The 24,252-nt window shown below is 42.8% G+C and overlaps 1 protein-coding gene across 5 annotated transcripts; it reads left to right on the top strand.

Moving 5' to 3' along the window:
- Positions 1-1,145: 1,145 nt before the first annotated feature.
- On the top strand, positions 1,146-22,658 carry LOC110953242 (zinc finger protein 729-like). 5 transcript variants are annotated; one of them, XM_022197145.2, is made up of 5 exons: positions 15,578-16,169; positions 16,425-16,528; positions 17,183-17,284; positions 18,124-20,244; positions 21,004-22,658. In XM_022197145.2, exons 3-5 carry the CDS (start codon positions 17,267-17,269, stop codon positions 21,127-21,129), a joined length of 2,265 nt encoding a protein of 754 aa, XP_022052837.2. In that variant the 5' UTR covers positions 15,578-16,169; positions 16,425-16,528; positions 17,183-17,266; the 3' UTR covers positions 21,130-22,658. The 5 variants fall into 5 exon arrangements, with proteins under 5 accessions (XP_051799012.1, XP_051798847.1, XP_051798937.1 ...); XM_051943088.1 differs by having other exon boundaries at positions 15,589-16,169; positions 21,007-22,658; XM_051943052.1 differs by lacking the exons at positions 15,578-16,169; positions 16,425-16,528; positions 17,183-17,284; positions 18,124-20,244 and adding exons at positions 1,146-1,376; positions 3,399-3,500; positions 9,630-12,419 and having other exon boundaries at positions 21,007-22,658.
- The last annotated feature ends 1,594 nt before the right edge of the window (positions 22,659-24,252 follow it).

A 24,252-nucleotide genomic window follows, 5' to 3' on the forward strand; every position in this document is an offset into this window, starting at 1 on the left:
GTTTAGTGCATCATCAGTGGCCAACGTCTCCGTGAACCAATCAGTGTTGCCAGATCTGTAGTCTCGATGCGTTCTCGCAAGTCCAGATTCGGCGAGAACGCGAGTAATGGACCGCTTTTTTCTTTCTTTTTTTTAAAAATGTTTATTCACATGTCAAGTTAGGGACAATTTTGACAAAAATGATGTACAAGAAACAAAATCATCAATGGGGGAAATCAGCAACCATATAAACATGACAACAGAGGAGTCATACTGAAGTCAAATAAACATAATTAAGAAACAAAGACAAAAGATGAAAAAAAGGATGAGACACAAAGGAGCACGGCACTGGATATTAGAAGAGCAAGGATCGAGAGATAGATGTGTAAATCATGTCAGTCTTGTTGGTTTTTCTTTCCATAATTTTCAGCGACTTAAAGTAACTGTCAAAGTTGCATAAGAACACAGTGAGAGAGGGAAGGCTTCTGTTCCATTTACAAGTGTGAATATGATATTTACCCATCATGATTACAAGATTTATAGTGTCAGAAACATTCACCTCAAGATTTTTCATAAAATAAATAACATCCTAGTAGGTAAATGAGGGTATGTTATCTATTTTCAAAGACAACCAATTATGGATTTCAGACAAGAACAAAGTGACATGGTAACAATCAAAAAAGATGTTCAACAGTTTCAGCTTCTGAAGAGCAAAAGACACATGGATCGACATCAAATTTAAATCTTTTACGCAAAAACTCACTATAGGGTATATTCCTGACACTATTTTAAAATGGGTCTCTTTAACTTTAGGAGCAACAGGATAAGATAGATAAAAGGAAAGAGCTTGTCTCTTTAACGAAACCTCAATATTATCATGAACAGAATATGAATTAAATTCGCCAAAGACATTTTGTTTAAAAACCATATTTATCAATTTGTTGTTACAGTTCATGTTTATTTAACTTCAATATGACTCCTCTGTTGTTATGTTTATATGGTTGCTGATTTCCCCCATTGATGATTTTGTTTCTTGTACATCATTTTTGTCAAAACTGTCCCTATCTTGAAATGTGAATAAACATTTAAAAAAAAAGAATCCATGTCGTTTTGCAATGATCGTTTCTACGCATGTGCGACTCATTTCGAGCGAGGACAGGGAGACGTCGGCCGCTGATGACGCACAAAAACGTCGACGGTCGCCCCACAGTCTTCTTTTGTTGCTACTCGCGACGAAACGAACATGTGGCCGCCGACAGAAGCAGCAGCGATATGAATTTGTGCCAGAAACGGGTGAAGACGGACTGCGAGCTGCTGCCGAGCCGCTTCCAGCAAACACAGTCCGTCCGCTTCGAGGTGGTCATCAGGAAGGACAAGAGCCTTTCACACATCTTCTGGTAGGTTCACACTCACAACTTCTCTACATTTTCACCGACAGCTTCGTCAACTGTCTTCAACCAATTCACGGTTTGGTGTCTTTATTCGTGTGGGAGCTGAGGTCAGTTCAATCAGAACTAAAGACTTTCAGCTCACAGACTGATCAGCTTGATTTACATTAAAGCCTCTTTGAGATTTAATGTGAAATGATAATTTTCTTAGTAAACTGAGGTGGTGCTCGTAATTTACTTACAAAAGTGTAGTTCCGTACTAATAAATTTGACTCTCCAGAAAAACGCGGGCAAAAATCCTTGATTATGCGGGCTAAAATCCTCGGTTATGCGAATAAATATGCGGGTTTTTTACAGTAGGGGCAAGACTGATTGAACACTTTATTGTCGCTGATACTCCCGCGAGATGGTAACGACGTTAACGATAGCTTGTTAACGACGATTGTAAACGGCCCAGCGATTGGAAGTCGCTGTGCCGCCGCACACATAGGCTGAATCCCAAACCGCCCCCTACACACTATCCCTACACACTACTCCTCCGTTTGCGCGTTCCCGTGGAGGGTCCTCCATATTAAGGGCCGTCCCAAACCGCGTAGTGCGGAGGGAGAGTGGACTGTTCAGCCCTTAAATAGCGAGTCTGCATCGAAGCTCAATCTGGACAACTTTTTCAGGAAGTGCAACGTTGAAATGGAGGAGGAAACAAACATATTGATGTGAGTTCCACATGCGTCCTTTATTTCTCCCACGCCTTTTTCACACTGACAGAACATCACAAAAAGAGTGGTGTTAAAAGATAAACCAAAAGAAACAAATCTTCTTCTCTGCTGACGTTTGATTTAACTGTGCACCCCCTGACACCTTAAAATTTGAACACAACTGACAGAATTCATTTATTCATTTATTCATTTGTTGGATTTGAAATGCCAGATAATAGGATTGGAAAAAATTTGAGTGAAAAAAAGTGGGATGCTTTCGTCTTCTGGAAGCAGCAGCGATCCTTGTTAGTTGCAACCTGTGCCACAGCGCTACAGCCATGCACAGTAGGCGTCTTTGTGTTACCATGGCGATGACGTCTTCCGTTTTCCAGTGAGGCGACAGGGCGTCCCATTCCTGACGATCGTATTTATACCCTCCCCCCTTCAATTAAAGTGCCCTCCACAGCTGCGAGTGTGACTTCTTTTGGAGTGACACTCGGTAGTGGAGGGGGAGTGTGTAGGGGGCGGTTTGGGATTCAGCCATAGACATATATAGGTAGACGCCTCATAGGCTGCCTAGAATGCTCTGATTCTGCGGGGGGGATACCGCGAGCAGCGGAACTTCTACAGCTGATCGCCGCTGCTTGGGACACATGTCTCAATTCTGATCACATGTATTAAAAATGACTCCCGAGACACACACGTTTTGCACACACTGTTGCTCAGTGAAATCTGGCTGGTACAACCGTGTCCGACCAGTAGCGCAAACGCGGAAATGCCTGGCAGCAGCCGACCACGCGAGTTTCGTGTTGCGGTGACGGACTGGCTTGGCTCCATGCCAAATCAAATTTTCAAAATCATCTGGTGGGCCAGATATCAGTGTGCGCCAATGACGTCGGACCATCGGTCAAATCCGATTTGTGTACCAAAAGTCCGGTAAAACTGACGACATTACTGGTCTCATGTCCGGTGTAATTTTTTTCCTGTAACCCCGAAGTTCCACATAATGCGATCGCGCTGCGCCGCGCAACGGAACGAAGTGCCGCTGTCTTGCTCCGAAAGTCAAAGCACACAGCAAGCGCAGCGCCGTCCTTTCACTTAATGATTCACTTTCACAGAGTCAGCAGCATGCACGTCATGCCTGGTGGGTCTGTTGGTTTTCTATGCCTTTACTAAACATTCTAGAAACTCACTTGCAGTGTAGAATTTGAAAGTCAAAGAAAAACGGCTATCTTCTGAGTGATGTGCGACTGCTATTATCTTGAACATAACTGTAGGACACTGTGACACATGCGTATAGAGTGGTATCCTAATTAAGATCTGTTTGATGTCACAGGTGATTGGCAGGAAGAGGAGAGTCTGACGGAGGAGCAGAGGAACGTTGTCAACCATTTTGTTTGAGCTCAACAACAGAGGAAAAATGGATTCTTCACAAACGGTAAGAAACATATCACTATACTATCACAGGGTTCTCACCAGGATTTTTTTACAGCGTAACGGTAGGTCCTCCCGCATGCGCAATAGCCTTCATTAAATCTCGCGAGCGGCCGGCCCAGATGTCAGCCAATGAGCGTCACGCAGATACTCCAAATGCTCATGATTTAGGTCACTATTCACCATACATGGCATCACGGAAACAACCGAGACATGCTAATTGTAACCCCGAGATTGGAAGCGACTCTTAATTTTAGACAGGAACGGGTCAATCGACAGGAAAGTACGGCTGAGGTGGAGTGACATAAATTAACCTAGATAGGCACCCAGTTGATAAAAACAAATGCACATGGCGTTATCTGTCAAAATAACAGTGTAGCGGCCCTAATCACAGTGTAATCTTTTAAACTGACAGCGTAACGGGCCGTTCTGACAGCGTAACAGCCCGTTACGCTGAAATGCGCTGGCGAGAACCCTGTATCATCATCATTAATTTATTATTTAGAATATCTAAAGTTGCTCCAGTTGGATAGATGATCCAACCAAAGCCAGGTAAGGTTGGCTGGAGAGATGTAGCTCTGCAGACGCAGCTCAACTGAGGATAAAATGATGGAAAGCTAGGAAGCTGTTTATTTGTTGTTTAAGGCCAAACTGACTGCTAGTAAAACATTACGCAAATGTGCTGCATGAAGATGTAGATAGGTAATGCAGGAAAAGCCTTGTTTTTCAAGTCAGGTGTTGAGGAAGGAAAGGATGAGTGTTTCTTTGATAGAGAATAATACTTTTGGGCATTGTGAGATTGCAGGCCTTTTTGCTTGTCAAGAAATTCAGACAGTTGAAACCAGGAGTTTACTTGCACTGTATATGACACATAACCTTGTGTGTGTGTGTGTGTTTTTAACAATTTCTGACATTAAATCAAATGATACTTTTTCTGTTTTAGGTCATTTAGGATTGCCAAAATGATCTGTATTTTAGAGCTGAAACAACTAATCGATTTAACCAATAAAATCGATTGTTAAAATAGTTGTCAACTATTTTGGTGATCTACTATTAATTGGTTAATAAGTCTATTTTTACCGTAAGTGGAATGTTTTAAGCCAGCCTGTAATCGCAGTGATCAGGTGTGGCAGTAATGAGCCACTGCTGGTTTTACGTAACCAGAACTGCAGGAGAAGAAGCAAACAACCAATAGGTTGCCTTGCTTTAGGTCATGTGATGTTCACTCAGCATCATAGACTCACGCTCAGCGGCTGAGTACCCACTGGGAAAGTTTGACACGAGGTCCTCACATACTTCGGTGAGAAGCCAGTTTCCAAGGGAGAAAATCCGTTACAGTGGTGAAAGTGAAATGAGGTGAAATACCCATTTTTGTCAAGATTAGCAGAGTCCTACCTCTGTATACCGAGCACTACTACACCATCAGAGCGGCTGTTTTCTGCAGCAGGGAGTGTAGCTTCTAAAAAGAGAGCTAGCCTTAGCCCAGAGCATGTGGACATGCTAACATTTTTGCACTGCAATGCAAAGTTCATGATTCATTCATTAGACTAGTATCCAAAGTTGTTAAAATCAATCCAATGGCGTGAAAGAAGGCATCCAAGTCAAAGTACAGAAGCCATCTTTCGGGGGGGGGGTCTGCAACATCATCTTTCGCCAATTTACAATCAGGTCCTTTCAAAACTCCCCAAAAGAACTACTCAGCAGACTCATGCTAATGACCCCCATTAGCACACGAGGGCTCAGTTACATCTGTGCATTTCAACGACCCCCACCGATACTCACAACGACCATCGTTGAGTAGTCAGATGAGTTTTGGTATTGGTTGTTGGAATAACAGCCCTGGACACACCTAACAGAGGTTTAAAAGCTGAGGCAACACCAACCACCACCAGAACTGAAGAAGCCTCTTGGATGAGAGGTGAAACGTTTTCAAGGAACTTTCAGAATCACTTTTTTTTGCCAAGTATGTGAGCACATACAAGGAATTTGACTCTGGTATTTTACAGTACCCTCTTGTACTAGACAAATAGAAAATTAAATAATAAACATAAATTATGTAACAAAACAAAAATATATAAAAAAATAACATAACTTTACATTACGTAATAAAAAATAACAACATAACATGACATAACATCATAAAATAACTTAGTTTAAAGTGATCAGTGGAAATGGTGCATTTCTAGTTATAATTTTATTGTTTATAGGACTGTTTGTTGAGGTTATGGGTGTTTATGTTCATGATTCAGACTGTGACTAGTTTCAAATGTTCATCAGAGCAGCAGCCTGTGGAAAGAAACTGTTCATGTGCCTGGTGGTTTTGGCGTACAGAGCTATGTAGCGCCAGCTGGAGGCAAAGAGGTGAAACAGGTTAAGTCCAGAGTGTGACAGATCTGCAGTGATGTTGCCTGCCCTTTTCCTGACTCTGGACATGTGCAAGTCCTGAATGGAGGGCAGGCTGGCACCGATGATTTTTTTCTGCAGTCCTGACTGTCCGTTGCAGTCTGTGCCTGTCCTGCTTGGTGGCTGATCCAAATCACACAGTGATGGAAGTGCAGAGGACAGACTGGATGATGGCGGTGTAGAATTGGATCAGCAGCTCCTGTGGCAGGTTGAACTTCCTCAGTTGGCGCAGGAAGTACATCCTCTGCTGGGCCTTTTTCCTGATGGTGTCGATGTTGGACTTCCACTTCAGGTCCAGGGAGATTGTGGAACCCAGGAACCTGAAACTTTCCACAGCAGACACCGTGTTGTTGTGAATGGGGGGGGGGGGGGGGCAGCACAGGGGGGCTCCTTCTGAAGTCCACTGTCATCTCCACAGTCTTGAGCGTGTTCAGCTCCAGGTTGTTCCGACCACACCAGAGGACCAGCTGTTCCACTTCTCGTCTGTACGCAGACTCATCACCGTCCCGGATGAGGCCGATGACAGTTGTGTCGTCTGAACTTTAAGAGCTTCAGCTTGGGTCACCTGAGGTGCAGTCGTTGGTGTAGAGGGAGAAGAGCAGTGGAGAGAGCACACATCCCTGGGTGGCGCCAGTGCTGATTGTCCGGGTGCTGGATGTGATGCTCCCCAATCTCACCTGCTGCCTCCTGTCTGTCAGGAAGTCTATGATCCACTCACAGGTGGAGGATGTCCGGGATGATGGTATTAAACGCCGAACTGAAGTCCACAAACAGGATCCTTGCATAAGTCCCTGGGGAGTCAAGGTGATGCAGGATGTAGTGTAGTCCCATGTTGACTGCATCATCCACTGACCTGTTTGCCCGGTAGGCAAACTGCAGGGGGTCCAGCAGGGGGCCTGTGATGTCCTTCAGGTGGGCCAACACCAGTCTCTCAAAAGATTTCATGACCACAGACGTCAGGGCAGCGGGCCTGTAGTCATTTAGTCATGTGATGGAGGATTTCTTGGGGACTGGGATGATGGTGGAGCGTTTGAAGCAGGAGGGGACTTCACACAGCGCCAGAGATCTGTTGAAGATCTGCATGAAGATGGATGTCAGCTGGTCAGCGCAGACTTTCAGGCAGGAGGGAGACACACCGTCTGGTCCTCGTGCCTTCCTGATCTTCTGTCTCTGAAAGAGCCGACACACGTCCTCCTCACAGATCCTGAGTGCAGTTGAGGGGTCAGCAGGGTGCAGGGAAGGGGTGGCAGGAGGTGTGAACAGTTGTGAGGAGGTGTTGTTGGGGTGGGTGAGAGGTGAGAAAGATGGCCTTTCAAACCTGCAATAAAACCCATTGAGCTCCTCGGCTAGGTGATGGCTCCCTGCAGTGTGGGGGGAGGGTCTCCTGTAGTTTGTGATGGTCTCCAGGCTCCTCCACACTGACGCTGGGTTGTTTGCTGAAAAGTTGTTTTTCAGCTTCTCATTGTCGCTCCTCTTAGCTACTCTGATCTCCTTAGTCAGTGTGTTCCTGGCCTGGTTGTACAGGATCCTGTCCCCACTTCTGTGGGCCTCCTCCTTTGCCCGACGAAGCTGCCTGAGCTTTGGTGAAAACCAGGGTTTGTTGTTATTGTAAGTGAGGAAGGTTTTGGTTGGTACACACATCTCCTCACAGAAACTGATGTAGGATGTCACAGTGTCAGTCAGTTCGTGCTGGTCAGTGGTTGCAGCATTAAAAATACTCCAGTCAGTGCAGTCAAAGCAGGCCTGTAGCTCCAGCTTTGCCTCAGTGGTCCATCTCTTCACAGTCTTTACCACAGGCTTGGCAGATTTTAGTTTCTGCCTGTAGAAGAGATGAACCATGTAGTGATCAGAGAGTCCCAGTGCTGCCTGGGGAACAGAGCGATAGGCATCCTTTAAAATTGTGTAGCAGTGGTCCAGTATGTTTGCGTCCCTGGTGGGACACTTGATGTGCTATCTGTAATTTGGCAGTTCGTGGATGAGGTTTGCTCTGTTGAAGTCCACCCAGTATGATGAGCAGGGAGTCTGGATGTTGTTCCTCCACGTTCCTTATCTGGTCAGCCAGCTGCTGTAAGGCCTCAGTGACACAGGCCTGAGGATGGATGTAAACTCCCACGAGAATGAACGAGGAGAATGCCCGCGGTGAATAAAAAGGTTTGCAGTTTATAAAAAGGCTTTCTAAATGAGGGCTACACGACTTTTCTAGCACTGTGACGTCCATACACCAACCTTCATTTACATAAAAGCAGATTCCGCCGCCCCTCGTTTTCCCGGACAGCTTTGTGCAGTCCGCCCGGATCAGGTGGAAGCCCGCGAGGTGGAGTGAGATGTCCGGGATGTGCTCGCTGAGCCCGGTTTCCGGGAAGCACAGAGCGGCAGATCTGCAAAAGTCCGTTTTTTTTCTGTTAAGGAGCAGCAGTTCATCCATCTTATTTGCCAGCGAGCGGACATTCACCAGGTGAATCGCCAGGAGCGTGGTCTGCATTCCCCACTGTCTCAGTCTGACGAGCGCTCCTGCGTGTCTCCGGCTAATCCCGTAGAGAGCTGCTGCTCCTCTGACCAAAATCTCTGCAAAACTTTCTGGTTCGAAGAAAACTGGTACAAAACTTTTACAGGCAGATGCGCCAATGTTTAAGAGTTTCTCCCTGGTGTATGTGACCAGTGGAGGGGAGCAGAAAACTAAGCAAAAAACACAGAAAGTACAAGAGAGCGCAGTACCGAGGCTTCCATCTGCGGCGCCATCTCGAACAATGAAAAGCTTTCTTAAAGTCCAGTGGATTGATTGAAACTACTTTAGATAACCATGACCTGGATGAATGAGATCCTACACAGACATCATTAAACTAATGTTTACAGTGTTTGTAAAATGCACTTGTTTTCTCTAAATATTCATTTAAAAAAAAAAAAACTCTGAATGTGACTTCCATTTAGGATCCTGAAATGGCCCTTTATTTTAAGTATTGTTTACAGTTTCACAGCATGTTAATAAGCATGTGTCCAGAAAATGCTTCTCTACAGGAAATATGTTTTTAAAGTATAAATGTTGCCTTGGTGAAACTTAATTTAAGATCTTGTGACGTTGGATGGTTGTATGAGTATGTATGTGTTGATGAGTCAGTGTTTTGATTGCTGCTAATTGAGACCTACTAAAATCCAACTCTGGATAGGTTTTTGAAGAATTTAGGACATTGTAACATAGTTAAAAGCTCTTAAAATGTACGTTGAATGACAGGCCTTTTATGAATATTTTACATTGGAAAATAAAGGCAAAACTAAAATGTAAGTGAATGAACCGATTAATCGAAAAAATAAATAACTGACCGATTAATCGATTATCAAAATAATCGTTAGTTGCAGCCCTACTGTATTTGCTAAATGCCAGAAAAAGGAAAGAGTAATGCAATCCTTGTAAAAATTGACCACTGCGGACTTATCGGGAATTATTTGTCGGAAACCATCCAAAGAACAGTCTATTACATTATGAGGGTGTTTCTGAGTCCAATCAATTTCTGCCGTCCATTACATTTACGTTTATGTGACGTGATTCAGTATCCGTACCTAACGTACACATGCCTGTGCTCAGCCCAAGGTAAATTTTTATTAAGAATTTCATCTGTCGAAAATGATAGGACTGAGCAGCCTTGGTGAAGTAGCGTGCTCTGTGGTTGCTTTTCTTGTTTCATGTTTGCATTTAAATCACTGCTTCTGTTTGTGTCTTTGTCTGTTGCTACAGAAACATGAAAACGGCAATGGAGTGAGACATGAGAAATCTGTGGAGGAAAGCAACGTTACCCCAACAGCAACAAACAGAGACGAATCACTCAGTTGTGAGCAATGCGGCAAGACTTTTATCACAGCAACAAAGCTAAGAATTCACCAGCGTATTCACACTGTGGACAAACCGTTCAGTTGTGATCAGTGTGGGAAGAATTTTACTTCCAAGAGTAATCTAACAAAACATCAACTCATTCACAGCGGAGTTAGATCATTCAGCTGTGGTCAGTGTGGGAAGATGTTTACGACCAAGGGTAGTTTAGCAAGCCATCAACTCATTCACAGTGGAGTTAGACCATTCAGTTGTGATCAGTGTGGGAAAGCTTTCACTGACAAGAGTACATTAACAAGCCATCAACTCATTCACAGTGGAGTTAGACCATTCAGCTGTGGTCAGTGTGGGAAGATGTTTACGACCAAGGGTAGTTTAGCAAGCCATCAGCTCATTCACAGTGGAGTTAGACCATATAACTGTGATCAGTGTGGGAAGGATTTTACTCAGATGAGTGCCCTACGACGCCATCAACTCATTCACAGTGGAGTTAGGAAATTCAGTTGTGATCAGTGTGGGAAGACTTTTACTCTAAAGAGTCATTTAACAAGACATCTAGTCATTCACAATGGAGTTAGACCATTCAGTTGTGATCAGTGTGGGAAGAGTTTTGCTGACAAGGATGGTTTAGTAAGCCATCAAGTCATTCACAGTGGAGTTAGACCATTCAACTGTGATCAGTGTGGGAAGACTTTTGCTAAGAAGAGTCGTTTAACAAGACATCAAGTCATTCACAGTGGAGTTCGACCGTTCAGTTGTGATCAGTGTGGGAAGACTTTTAAAGACAAGGGTGGTTTAACAAGCCATCAAGTCATTCACAGTGGAGTTAGACCATTCATCTGTGGTCAGTGTAGGAAGACTTTTACTTCCAAGACAAGTTTAACAAGACATCAAGTCATTCACAGTGGAGTTCGACCATTCATCTGTGGTCAGTGTGGGAAGACTTTTACTGACAAGGGTAGTTTAGCAATCCATGAAGTCATTCACAGTGGCGTTAAACCGTTCAGCTGTGATCACTGTGGGAAGACATTTACTACAAAGGGTCAGTTAACAAGACATCACCTCATTCACAATGGAGTTAGAACATTCAGCTGTGATCAGTGTGGGAAAGCTTTTACTGAAAAGGGGACATTAACAAAACATCAACTCACTCACAGTGGAGTTAGACCGTTCAGCTGTGATCACTGCGGGAAGACATTTACTACCAAGGCTCACTTAACAACCCATCAACTCATTCACAGTGGAGTGAGACCATTCATCTGTGATCAGTGTGGGAAAGCTTTTGCTGAAAAGGGAACATTAACAAAACATCAACTCACTCACAGTGGAGTTAAACCATTCAGCTGTGATCAGTGTAGGAAGACTTTTACTCGGATGACCACCCTAAGAATCCATCAACTCATTCACAGTGGAGTTAAACCATTCATCTGTGTTCAGTGTGGGAAGGCTTTTACTCAGATGGCCAACCTGACAAAACATCAGCTTGTTCACAGTGGGGTCAGACCATTTAGTTGTGATCAGTGTGAGAAGACATTTACTTCCAAGGGTAGTTTAGCAAGCCATCAACTCAGCCACAGTGGAGTTAGACCATTCAGATGTGATCAGTGTGGAAAAGCTTTTACTGACAAGAAGAATTTAAGACAACATCAACGCATTCACAGTGGAGTTCAACGATTCAGCTGTGATCAGTGTGAGAAAACGTTTACTACCAAGGGTAGTTTAGCAAGCCATCAGCTCATTCACAGTGGAGTTAGACCATTCATCTGTGGTCAATGTGGGAAGACTTTTACTTTCATGAGTAATTTAGCAAGACATCAAGTCATTCACAGTGGAGTTAGACGATTCACCTGTGATCAGTGTGGGAAGACTTTTACTCAGATGGCCACCCTAAGAAACCATCAACTCACTCACAGTGGAGTTAGACCATTCACCTGTGATCAGTGTGGGAAAACTTTTACTACCAAGGGTAGTTTAGCAAGCCATCGGCTCATTCACAGTGGAGTTAGACCATATAACTGTGATCAGTGTGGGAAGGATTTTACTCAGGTGGGTGCCCTACGAAGCCATCAACTCATTCACAGTGGAGTTAGACCATTCAGTTGTGATCAGTGTGGCAAGAGATGTATGACCAAGAGTAATTTAGGAAAACATCAACTCATTCACAGTGGAGTTAGACCATTCAGCTGTGATCACTGTGGGAAGACATTTACAACCAAGAATCATTTAACAAGACACCAAGTCGTCCACAGCGGAGCTGAACCATTCAACTGTGATCAATGTGTGAAAACTGTTTGTCAACATGAACAGTCATTGATCCCTCAATGCCCCCATTCTGATAGACAACTATACCACTGTGACTACTGTGAAAAATCTTTCAAGCGCCAAGAGAGCCTAAAATGTCACCAACGCATCCACACTGCACATGATGTGTACGTATGTGATCACTGTGGAAAACCATTTGTACACTTCTCACAGTTAAAAGCTCATGCAGTTACCCACACCAGGGTTAAACCGTACTGCCGTGACCAGGATGGGAAAGGCTTCAACAATACTGGAATCGCTCACCAACGTGACCACACTGGGGACAGACCCTACAGATGTGATGAGTGTATTCAGGCTTTTAGAACTTTGGCTTCCCTGAAACAACACCAGCAGATCCACACCAGAAAGCAAGCATTCAATCAACATCATAGTAAGGTATGTAAAGGTTGTTTCAGCAACACTGTACACACTATCCTGCATTGGATATTTTGGATATTGTGAATTTTAGTGTGATAGTGTTTTGAGCAAGTGAGGCCAGTCTTGACACAGAAATCTGGGCCAGGTTAATATGGGGATGTAGGTAAGATTGGGAATTCTGACGTGATCAGGGTCAGCACAAATTTGTTCTCACCACATAATGTTTAAAAGACATCACATCAGTGTTAAATATTCTACTGGGATGTTGGATACTTAGCCAATATGAACCCAGCTTAACTCATCAGTTGCTTTCTGGCCTCGTGTCAGTGAGCCTCATACAAGTCTCTGTCACAGCGCTGCTTTATTTGCTAAGATTCCACAATAGTCTGTGCTTTCCAATACAGAACAGTCTTGAGAGTCTGGCAAGAAGCTCCACCCTGTGGTGCAACTAAGTACTGCATCTCATCTACAATAGCTGATGTGTGTATTCTGGAGGGATACTTGTCAGCAGATGCTAAGTATTTAATGACTCACCTTGGATTGTGAGCCAAAAGTACTTTATTGAGGCGTTCCTAGTTTAAACCCCTGCAGCTATTTACTTTCTATATGAGTGTTAATCTTTGTGTCAGACAAGTGAATGTTAAATAGCAACAGGACAAAGTGTCTTCAGATGGCAGTAGTGGTGCTCTGTATTTCAGGCAAGGCATCAGTTGTTCAATGCTGCAGGAAACCTTGACTTACTCTGTGTTTGTGTGTTTGTTTTCCAAGCAGAGCAGCACAGATATGCACACTGGACACAAAGTGAACACCTGCCAAGAAGATTTCCCCATGCTGGGTTCAGTACAAGTTCCTGAAGTGGTCCACAAACTTAAAGTCCTTGAGATCAGGCTCCACAGAATTCAGGTGTAATCTCTTATTTCGTGTCTTTGTTAATGTTGCACTTGATCGATCATGTTTTATTCATCTCTCTATTTCTAGTTTCTGATGAAGTTTCCTTAATTTCTGCGACAAAGTAAAAATAAAGGATCAGCAAGAACAGTGTATGTAGAGAGTATTCACCCCACTTAGAAGTTTTTCCCCCGTTACTGCTTTTAATCCAGTAAAGAATGAGTGACCAAGGACAAAAGAAGCGAGAGAGGTCACCAAGACACCTAATACTCTCTGAAAGAGTTCCAAGCTTCAGCAGCTGAGATGGGAGAGACTGTTCATACAACAACTGTTGTCTGTTTTTCACCAGTCAAAGCTTTATGGGAGACAAAGAGAAAGACTGGAGAAAAGTTCTTATTACATCTGGACTAGAGTTCAGCAGAAGACATGAGGAGACTCTGAAGTCAAGTGAAGAAGGTTCTTTGCTTTGACTTTCTCTATATTCTTTGGTGCACTGTTGTAGGGAGCAGGCTGAAAATCCCGGTTTGAGCTTCAACACTATGAACTTACTTTTTTTATATTATTAAAGTGTAGCTTCTGCACTGTTAAAGGCATTATGGAGGATGTTTTTTTTTTTTGTTTAATTTGTCTGATTCACATAACATGAATATACTGACCTTTAGTGGACTTGTATGTATGGTCTCTAAAAGAATAAAAAAAATAAATAACTGTGGACATGGCAGGACCTGAAAAACATCAGCCAATCAATGCGCTCGGACCGAGGCGTTTGCTTTGCTCCCTTTCCTGTCAATCAAAATCTTCCGGCTCAGGCCTAGTTACGTAGATTACGTACGCCTTGGACTTACGTGTTTTCTGTATGTGTTGCTTTGGTATAGCTTCGTAGTTAGCTGGCGACTTGTTTTGCTCATCTTTTTTGACATAATGGCAGATAAAGATCCAGGGGGACCCAGCCGTAAAAGACAACTTCACGAGTGCTACGCAAGTTTCTGGAGGGGGCGTTTCTTTGTAAATGTTAAGAGGGGGGTGAGGGAGAGGTTGTATGTGCACATGCACATGCTACGTTCAAAGTCATAGGAAATTAAATCTCCTCTAATGCCTTTAAGTGTTGTCTTGTTTGATTGATTTAAATGCTCATTCATTAAATTTTACTTTGGTTGCTTCATTTAAACTCACATCCACTGGTTCTTTAGCGTAAAGTTTTAGCACAGTATATGAAATGCTGTAGCGAACAACAGACCAGTCAACCAAACAAATGAATCAGGCAAACAACCAACCAACAAAAACAAACAGACCAAGCAAACAAACAGATCAAGCCACCAACAAAACAAGCCACAGGACAAACAACCATTAATTTGTTAAATTGATACAAATTTGTGATGATCAACTCTGAAACATTTGGGTGAAATGTAAAATAGTTAAAAGTTGCTCTCTCAACCACCTGCAATGACAAAACTGACAAACAGTCGTATGTCAGGCACTGGCTGTTTTTTATTGATTTTTTTTTTTTTTTTTTTTACCCTTGAACTACATTTTGCTTCTTACCTCTCTCGTTTTACTTCAGTGTAATTTAGGTTTTTACTGCTACTTTTACTTCAATGAAAGGATCACACGACTTCTTCTGTCACTGTGCGTTGGTGTGTCTTTTTGAAACATGTCTGAAAATGAATAAATGAAAAAGAACATCAGCATTAATGCACAGACAGTCATTGGTCTTTTTCTTGGTTACCTGTTGGTGTGTGAGTTGTTGTGCATGAACCAGGAGCGGTTGTTGTCCACGTACATGGCCCAGGCCTTGTCGTCCTTCCCCAGCATCACGTCCTTCAAGTCGGCCCAGGCGATGCCCAACGCTGGGTCAGGGTGGTTGTCATAGCGATGGATGGTCATCTCCAATCATGACGCCTCTGGAGAAGGCGGAGATCCCCATGACCACCCATTCGTCGTAGCTGTTGCAGGTCACCATCAGGTCGTCATTGGAGAAGATTATGTCGGGGTGAGCAGAGGCCGGGTCCAAAGTGAACCAGGCAATTGTTGGAGGAGCAGGTTAATACACACTGTTGTTTTGTGTAAATACAAAACCACACCAGGACCTGATGAAGGGATGATGACTTTACAAACACAACATGATACTGGAGGTTAAAAGTTCAATGAGGTGGAGTTATAGAGATATTGGTTATAATGTGTTTAATTATCTGTAAAAAAAAAACAAAAAAAAAACAAAAAACGAATGGGAGCATTTTAATTTTTATACAAAGCTTGTTTAGATGTAATTCCTGGATTATGCCACGAGGGGGCTCAACCTTAGCAGCCTCGTCTTCAGACTGGAAGAAGTGAGGGAAGAAGAACAGCAATTATTGTTCATCTCATTATTTCTTCTGGTTTTCACAGGTTGTCATCCTCATCTTGCTACGCCTTAAATCATTTCGTAAGGACGGTATTTTTGATGTCAGTATGTGTATTTTCTGTATTTTAATGTCCGTTTCGCCAGATGCTAACAATTATTAGCCAAGCGGGCGACATTCAGCAAGGATTGGCACGTTATGCTGACAAACGCGAGTACCGACTTGCGTACTTAGAATTGAGAATTGAAACGACCTATCATTGGTTTACGCAGACGTCGGCTGCTGATGACGCACTAAACCGTCGACGATCGTACGACGGCGCTTTCTTTTGTTGAAAGTAGTGACACGAACATATGACCGCGGACAGAAGCAGCTTAAAGTCTGTGAGGGTGAATTGAAGCAGCAGCGACGTGAATTTGTGCCGGAAACGGGTTAAGACGGACTGCGAGCTGCTGCCGAGCCGCTTCCAGCAAACACAGTCCGTCCGCTTCGAGGTCTTCTCCGGCATCTGGAGGGACAAGAGCTTCTCACACATCTTCTGGTAGGTTCACACTCACAACCTCTGCAATTTCAGCCACACCTTCGTCAACTGTCTTCAACCAATTCACGTGTATATAAATGAAGTTTAAAGTTTCAAAGCTCTGATGTACCGCACTTGGAGTATCTGATCTGAGATGTATTACTTAATAAGTTCGTGGAATGGAATCTGTTTTGCCTGTTCTAGTATCCGGTAGGAGTTGCTTGTGGTACCTGAAGACGTGAAACTCTTTTCAGTTCATTGGAATGTGTTTTGCAGCTCAAGCAACCCAATGCAGTGTTTAGATAGGGGCGCCCACTCCAGGAGCTTCATGGATGGGAGTCTCGGGGGGTTGGCTGAAGATGGTCCCTGCTCCTTATAAGGTATGGGACAAAGCCAAGAAGCTCGAATGTCCAGGATGGGGGGTCTTTGAGACCCACAGAGCCTATGGGCTGATCGAAGTGGGGTATCCTGTGTTCAACCAAAGTAACAGGAACCAGATGTAGTGACCTTAGATGTCACTGAAGGGTATAAATATAACCTGACTTTTTTGTTTTTGGTGAGATTCTTATTGGCTTTTGAATCCCACATCAGGCAGACGATGGGGCCTGATCAGATGCTGTCTTTTTTTATATAATAAAATATCATAAAAAAAAACAACAGTGTCACCAGACGTGTTATTCAACATCGACACATCTAAGAGAAACCACGATACAGTCACATTAGAAATACGTGGCTTTATTATGGGTCACTGAGCAGGGAAATACATACACCAGCTTCCAGCATTACCAATTTTCTAGCAGCATTCCTGTCTTGAATCACCTGCAGTAGAATATTTATATTCTCTTTATTCTCCTTTTTTTCTGTGTCTGTTTTCTGTGCAAGCTGATTTGTATGCGTTTTAGGTGAAATTGAAAAGAGTTAAAAGTCAACTATTGAGTTGAAATGTGTCCTCTGTGTTGGCTCATGAACATATGGCACACTCTGACCCTTGTGTAGCGAGTGGTATCCTAATTAAGATCTGTTTGATGCCTCAGGTGATTGGCAGGAGGAGGAGAGTCTGACGGAGGAGCAGATGAACGTTGTCAACCATTTTGTCTGAGCTCAACAACGGAGGAAACATGGATTCTTCACAAACAGTAAGAAACATATCACTGTAATATCACCATCGTTAATTTATTGTTTGGAATGTCTAAAGTTGCTCCAGTTGGATGGATGATCCATCCAAATCCAGGTAACGTTGGCTGGAGAGAGGCAGCTCAACTGAGGATGAAATGGTGGAAAGCGAGGAAGTTGTTTATTTGTTGTTTAAGGCCAAACTGACTGCAAGTAAAGCATTACACAAATGTGTTGCATGGGGATGTAGATAAGTAACGCAGGAAAAGTCTTGTTTTTCAAGCCAGGTGTTCAGGAAGTAAAGGATGAGTGTTTTCATTGGTAGAGAATAATACTTTTGGGCATTGTAAGTTTGCAGGCCTTTTTCTTTCTCAAGAAATTCAGACAGTTGAAACCAGACGTTTACTTACACTGTATAAAATGACATAACCTTGTTTTTTGGGGGTATTTTTTCAACAATGTCTGACATTAAATCAAATGATGCTTCTCCTGTTTTAGGTCATTTAGGATTGCCAAAATGATCTGTATTTGCTAAATGCCAGAAAGAGGAAAGAGTCCCTTATTGGAACTTATCTGTCAAAAACCATCCAAAGAACAGTTGATTAAATTGTGAGGGGGTTTCCGAGTCTCATTAATTCCTGCCGTCCGCTACATTTAGATTTATGTCATGCGATTCGGTATCTGTACATAATGTACACATGCCTGTGCTCAGCCCAAGGTAAATTTTTATTAAAATTTTCATCTGTTGGAAAAAATACGATTGAGCAGCCTTGGTGAAGTACTGTGCTCTATGAGGGTTTTCCTTGTTTCAGAATTGAATTTAAATCACTGCCTCTGTTTGTGTCTTTGTCTGTTGCTACAGAAACATGAAAACAGCAATGGAGTGAGACATCAGAAATCTGCGGAGGAAAACAGCGGTTCTCCAGCAACAACAACAAACAGAGATGAATCACTCAGTTGTGAGCAATGTGACAAGACTTTTATCACAGCAACAAAGCTAAGAATTCACCAGCGTATTCACACTGTGGACAAACCGTTCAGTTGTGATCAGTGTGGGAAGAATTTTACTTCCAAGAGTAATCTAACAAAACATCAACTCATTCACAGCGGAGTTAGATCATTCAGCTGTGGTCAGTGTGGGAAGACTTATACTTCCCAGAGTAATTTAACAAGACATGAACTCATTCACAGTGGAGTTAGACCATTCAGTTGTGATCAGTGTGGGAAAGCTTTCACTGACAAGAGTACATTAACAAGCCATCAACTCATTCACAGTGGAGTTAGACCATTCAGCTGTGGTCAGTGTGGGAAGGCTTTTACTCAGATGGCCAACCTGAGAAAACATCGACTCATTCACAGTGGAGTTAAACCATTCAGTTGTGATCAGTGTGGGAACACTTTCACTACCAAGGATTATTTAGCAAGACATCAACTCATTCACAGTGGAGTCAGACCATTCAGCTGTGATCAGTGTGGTAAGACATTTACTACCAAGGGTCATTTAGCAAGTCATCAACTCATTCACAGTGGAGTCAGACCATTCAGCTGTGATCAGTGTGGGAAAGCTTTTAGTCAGACTAGCACCCTCAGAACCCATCAACTCATTCACAGTGGAGTTAGACCGTTCAGCTGTGATCAGTGTGGGAAGACATTTACTACCAAGGGTCTTTTAGCAAGCCATCAACTCATTCACAGTGGAGTTAGCCCATATAGCTGTCATCAGTGTGGGAAGACATTTACTACCAAGAACAATTTCGCAAAACATCAACTCATTCACAGTGGAGTTAGACCATTCAGTTGTGATCAGTGTGGGAAAGCTTTTACTGACAAGAGTACATTAATAAGCCATCAACTCATTCACAGTGGAGTTAGACCATTCATCTGTGGTCAGTGTGGGAAGGCTTTTACTCAGATGGCCAACCTGAGAAAACATCAAGTTGTTCACAGTGGGGTCAGACCGTTTAGTTGTGATCAGTGTGGGAAGACATTTACTTCCAAGAGCCATTTAACAAGCCATCAACTCATTCACAGTGGAGTGAGACCATTCATCTGTGATCAATGTGGGAAGGCATTTACTCAGATGAGCACCCTCACAACCCATCAACTCATTCACAGTGGAGTTAAACCATTCAGCTGTGATCAGTGTGGGAAAGCTTTTAATGTCAAGAAGACATTAAGAAAACATCAACTCATTCACAGTGGAGTTAAATCATTCAGCTGTGATCAGTGTGGGAAAGCTTTTACTTACAAGACGACATTAAGAAAACATCAACTCATTCACAGTGGAGTTAGACCATTCATCTGTGTTCAGTGTGGGAAGGCTTTTACTCAGATGGCCAACCTGAGAAAACATCAGCTTATTCACAGTGGGGTCAGACCATTTAGTTGTGATCAGTGTGGGAAGACATTTACTTCCAAGGGTCCTTTAGCAAGCCATCAACTCAGCCACAGTGGAGTTAGACCATTCATCTGTGATCAGTGTGGGAAGGCATTTACTACCAAGGGTAATTTAACAACACACCAAGTCATCCACAGCAGAGGCAAACCATTCAGCTGTGATCAGTGTGTGAAACCTGTTACTCAACATGAACAGTTATTGATCCATCATTGCCCCCATTCTGGTAGACAACTATACCACTGTGACTACTGTGAAAAATCTTTCAAGGGCCAAGAGAGCCTAAAACGTCACCAACGCATCCACACTGGACAAGATGTGTACGTATGTGATCACTGTGGAAAACTATTTGTAAAGTTCTCACAGTTAAAAGCTCATGCAGTTACCCACACCAGGGTTAAACCGTACCGCAATGACCAGGATGGGAAAGGCTTCAACAACACTGGAGTCACTCACCAATGTGACCACGCTGGGGACAGACCCTACAGATGTGACGAGTGTATTAAGACTTTTAGAACTTTGGCTTCCCTGAAACAACACCAGCAGATCCACACCAGAAAGAAAGCATTCAATCAACATCATAGTAAGGTATGTAAAAAGGTTGTTTCAGCAACACTGTACACACTATTCTGCATTGGATATTTTGGATATTGTTGTGAATTTTAGTGTGATAGTGTTTTGAACAAGTGTTGCCAGTCTTGACACAGAAATCTGGGCCAGATTAATATGGGGATGTAGGTAAGATTGGGAATTCTGACGTGATCAGGGTCAGCACAAATTTGTTCTCACCACACAATGTTTAAAAGACATCACATCAGTGTTAAATATTCTACTGGGATGTTGAATATTTAGCCAGTATAAACCCAGCTTAACTCATAAGTTGCTTTCTGTCCTCGTGTCAGTGAGCCTCATAAGTCTCTGTCACAGCGCTGCTTTGTTCGCTAAGGTTCCACGATGCTCTGTGCTTTCCAACACAGAACAGTCTTGAGGGTCTGGCAAGAAGCTCCACCATGTGGTGCAACTAAGTACTGCAGCTCATCTACAATAGCTGATGTGTGTATTATGGAGGGATACTGTATCAGCAGATGCTAAGTATTTAATGACTCACCTTGGATTGTGAGCCAAAAGCACTTTATTGAGGCATCCTTAGTTTAAACCGATGCAGCCATTTTCTTTCTATATGAGTGTTAATCTTTCTGGAAGCTCAGACAACTGAAAGTTAAATTACAACAGGTCAAAGTGTCTTCAGATGGCAGTAGTGGTGCTCTGTATTTCAGGCAAGACATCAGTTGTTCAATGCTGCAGGAAACCTTGACTTACTCTGTGTTTGTGTGTTTGTTTTCCAAGCAGAGCGGCACAGATATGCACACTGGACACAAAGTGAACACCTGCCAAGAAGATGTCCCCATGCTGGGTGTAAAAAGGATTTATTGCACTGTTCTTGCCCACATGGTTACTCTCTCTCCCATGTGACTGACATGCACACCCCTCACAAGAACACAGCCAGCAGCCAATAGGATTTTACCGCTATTGGCAGTGCAATTGACTGTAGTGGAGAGGAGACCGAAGCTGTGGGAGATACAGAGCTGCACAGAATATGCATGGTTGGAGTTGTGTGCATTCTTGAAACACGAGTTGTCAACTATGATTGTTTGTGTAGAGTTGTATTTTTGTGTTGGAGTTTTGTGTTACAGGCTGTAACTCTTGTCAACTTGAGCATTTATTTAAATTGTTGGGCTGGACTACAGAGCAGTTGTTATTTCATTGATGTTACTGTATGCATATTAAGGGAGATCGTTTCATTGTTTAGAATTTGGTTTGTTCTCTTTGTAGATCCACACATAACCTTCAACTTTGACTGAATGTGTTACTTGTGAGGCAGTGCTCAGTAAAGACGTAGAACTAAATGGCATCTCCACGTGTTTCTGACCGAACACTTTGCAGTGGAACAGCATCTGAATGTTGGATAGTGATAAGATACTGAAATCACTTTAACACCGAGTTCAGCACAAGTTCCTGAAGTGGTCCACAAACTTAGTCCTTGAGATCAGGCTCCACAGAATTCAGGTGTATTCTCTTTCGTGTCTTTGGTAATGTTGCACTCAATTGATCATGTTTTAATCATCTCTCTATTTCTATTGTCTTATGAGGTTTCCTTAATTTCTACTACAAAGTAAAAATATAGGATCAGTAAGTTCAGTGCTTGTACAGAGTATTCACCCCACTTAGCAGTGTTTCACCTGTTATTGCTTTTTATCCAGTAAAGAATGAGTGACCTCGGACAAAAGAAGTGAGAGAGGTCTCCAAGACACTGTAGTATCTGACCTGAGACATGTGATGCTAGACGTGTTGCTAGACGTGCTGTATGTTAAAATGGAATGTATCTTCTCGCTGAAAGAACTCAGTGTTGTATTAGATAGGAGTTCCTTTGCCTAGGGAAGTAACCTATGGATTCCGCAACAGAGTTTATCAATGAGGCTCTTGTTTTTTGGTCTTCTAATACGGATCACATGTGACATGATTCCTTTTGTTCAAAACATATAAAAGTGATCTCTGGTGGCTATTCGGAGAGATTTATTTGGCCGGATCCTCCCAGACAGTCTCTCACATCCACTGGTTCTTTCGTGTAAAGTTTTAGCACAGTATATGAAATGGTCTAGCAAGCAAACAACCAACCAATCAGCCAACTAAACAAAACAAACAGATCAAGTAACCGACAAAACAAACAACCAGTAGTTTGTTAAATTAATACAAATCCGTGAAAATCCATTCTGATCCCTCAGATTCATCTTGGATGAAATGTAGTAAAATAGTTAAAAGTTGCTCTCTCAACCACCTGCTTTGACAAAAGTAACATAAACAGTAATATTTCACACACAGGCTGTTTTTTATTTCTTTGATCCTAGAAATACATTTTGCTTATAACCTCTGTATTTATACTTAAGTGTAATTTTGGTTTTTATTGCTACTTTTACTTCAATAAAAGGATCAGACTACTTCCATCACTGTGTGTTAGTGTTTTTTTCCAAACATGTCTCAAAAGGAATAAATAAAAAAGAACATCAGCATTAAAGCACAAACAGTCATCAGTCTTTTTCTTGGTTACCTGTTGGTGTGTGAGTTGTGCATGAACCAGGAGCGGTTGTTGTCCATGTACATGGCCCAGGCCTTGTCGTCCTTCCCCAGCATCACGTCCTTCAGTACGTCGGCCCGGACGATGTCAAACACTGGGGTTGGTTGCCATAGCGATGGATGGTCATCTCCCAGTAATGGATGCCTCTGGAGAAAGAGTTCCCCATGACCACCCGGTCGTCGTAGCTGTTGCAGGTTACCGTCAGATTGTCGTTGGAGAAGATGATGGGGTGAGTGGAGGCCGGGTCCAAGGTGAACCAGGCAACCGGAGGAGGAGGTAGATGTCTTTTACAGTTAATGTCTAAATTAATTGTAGCTTTTTTTTCTGTAAGTATCCTAAAAAAGGAAAAATTTATAAATTTATAGTAAATTGTTAAAAAAAATGTTAGTTTAAAACTTGAAAAAATAAAATAAAAATCTTTTTTTTATGGTGTTCTTATAGTTTTTACAGGTGCCAATGTACTTTCCAAGAGAAACACAAAATGAATGTTCCAAATTTAAGGTTAAGAACATATAATGTGTAATAAATAAATATATGCCTTAATGACTCAGCAATAATCGGAGCAGCCAAATTTAGAAGGAAGGAGTCCAATTTGTTTTCTCCAGTGGAACTTCTGGAGTCTAAGGCTTGCAGTCCATTCACAACTTCAGCATAATTGAAGGGGCGGAAGGAAAAACAAGAAGTGTGGTCCCCTGCATTCAAACAACCACCATCAACTGACAGGAGGTCAGGATAATTTTTTTCAAATAGATATGCAACATCTGCAAAGTGCTTATTAAAGGCATGGAAAATGTCTGATGAGTTACAAATCACACAGTCATCAGTTGTTATACGAGTGGGCAGAGTATTTGAGGTCTTGAGTAGGATCCATCCATCCATTCTCTATACACCGCTTTATCCTCACTAGGGTCGCTGGAGCCTATCCCAACTGACTCGGGCGAAGGCAGGGGACACCCTGGACAGGTCGCCAGTCTGTCGCAGGGCTACATATATAGACAAACAATCACACTCACATTCACACCTACGGGCAATTTAGAGTTATCAATTAACCTCAGCATGTTTTTGGACTGTGGGAGGAAGCCGGAGTAGCCGGAGAAAACCCACGCATGCACAGGGAGAACATGCAAACTCCATGCAGAAAGATCCCAGGCCCAACCCGGGATTCGAACCAGGGATCTTCTTGCTGCAAGGCAAAAGTGCTAACCACTTATTCCACTGTGCAGCCCGTAGCTGGTGATTAGAGGTAATAAATATTCAGATTTGGCTTTTCTTCCAGCCGAGGTGCATTTATTCCTGAGTTTTCTGAAAGAGAACCAGTGTTGAGGGTCTCCTGAACGTCTAGCAGAACTCCAGGCCTTGTTTCCGTCACTGAACAAAGTTGACAGCTCATTTGAGAACCAGGAAACGGTTCTGTCCTTCATTGGGAGCCTTTTAAAAGGGGCATGCTTGTCAACACATGAAAT

This window comes from Acanthochromis polyacanthus, chromosome 1, assembly GCF_021347895.1.
Source record: "Acanthochromis polyacanthus isolate Apoly-LR-REF ecotype Palm Island chromosome 1, KAUST_Apoly_ChrSc, whole genome shotgun sequence".
In the NCBI taxonomy this organism is placed as follows: domain Eukaryota; kingdom Metazoa; phylum Chordata; class Actinopteri; family Pomacentridae; genus Acanthochromis; species Acanthochromis polyacanthus.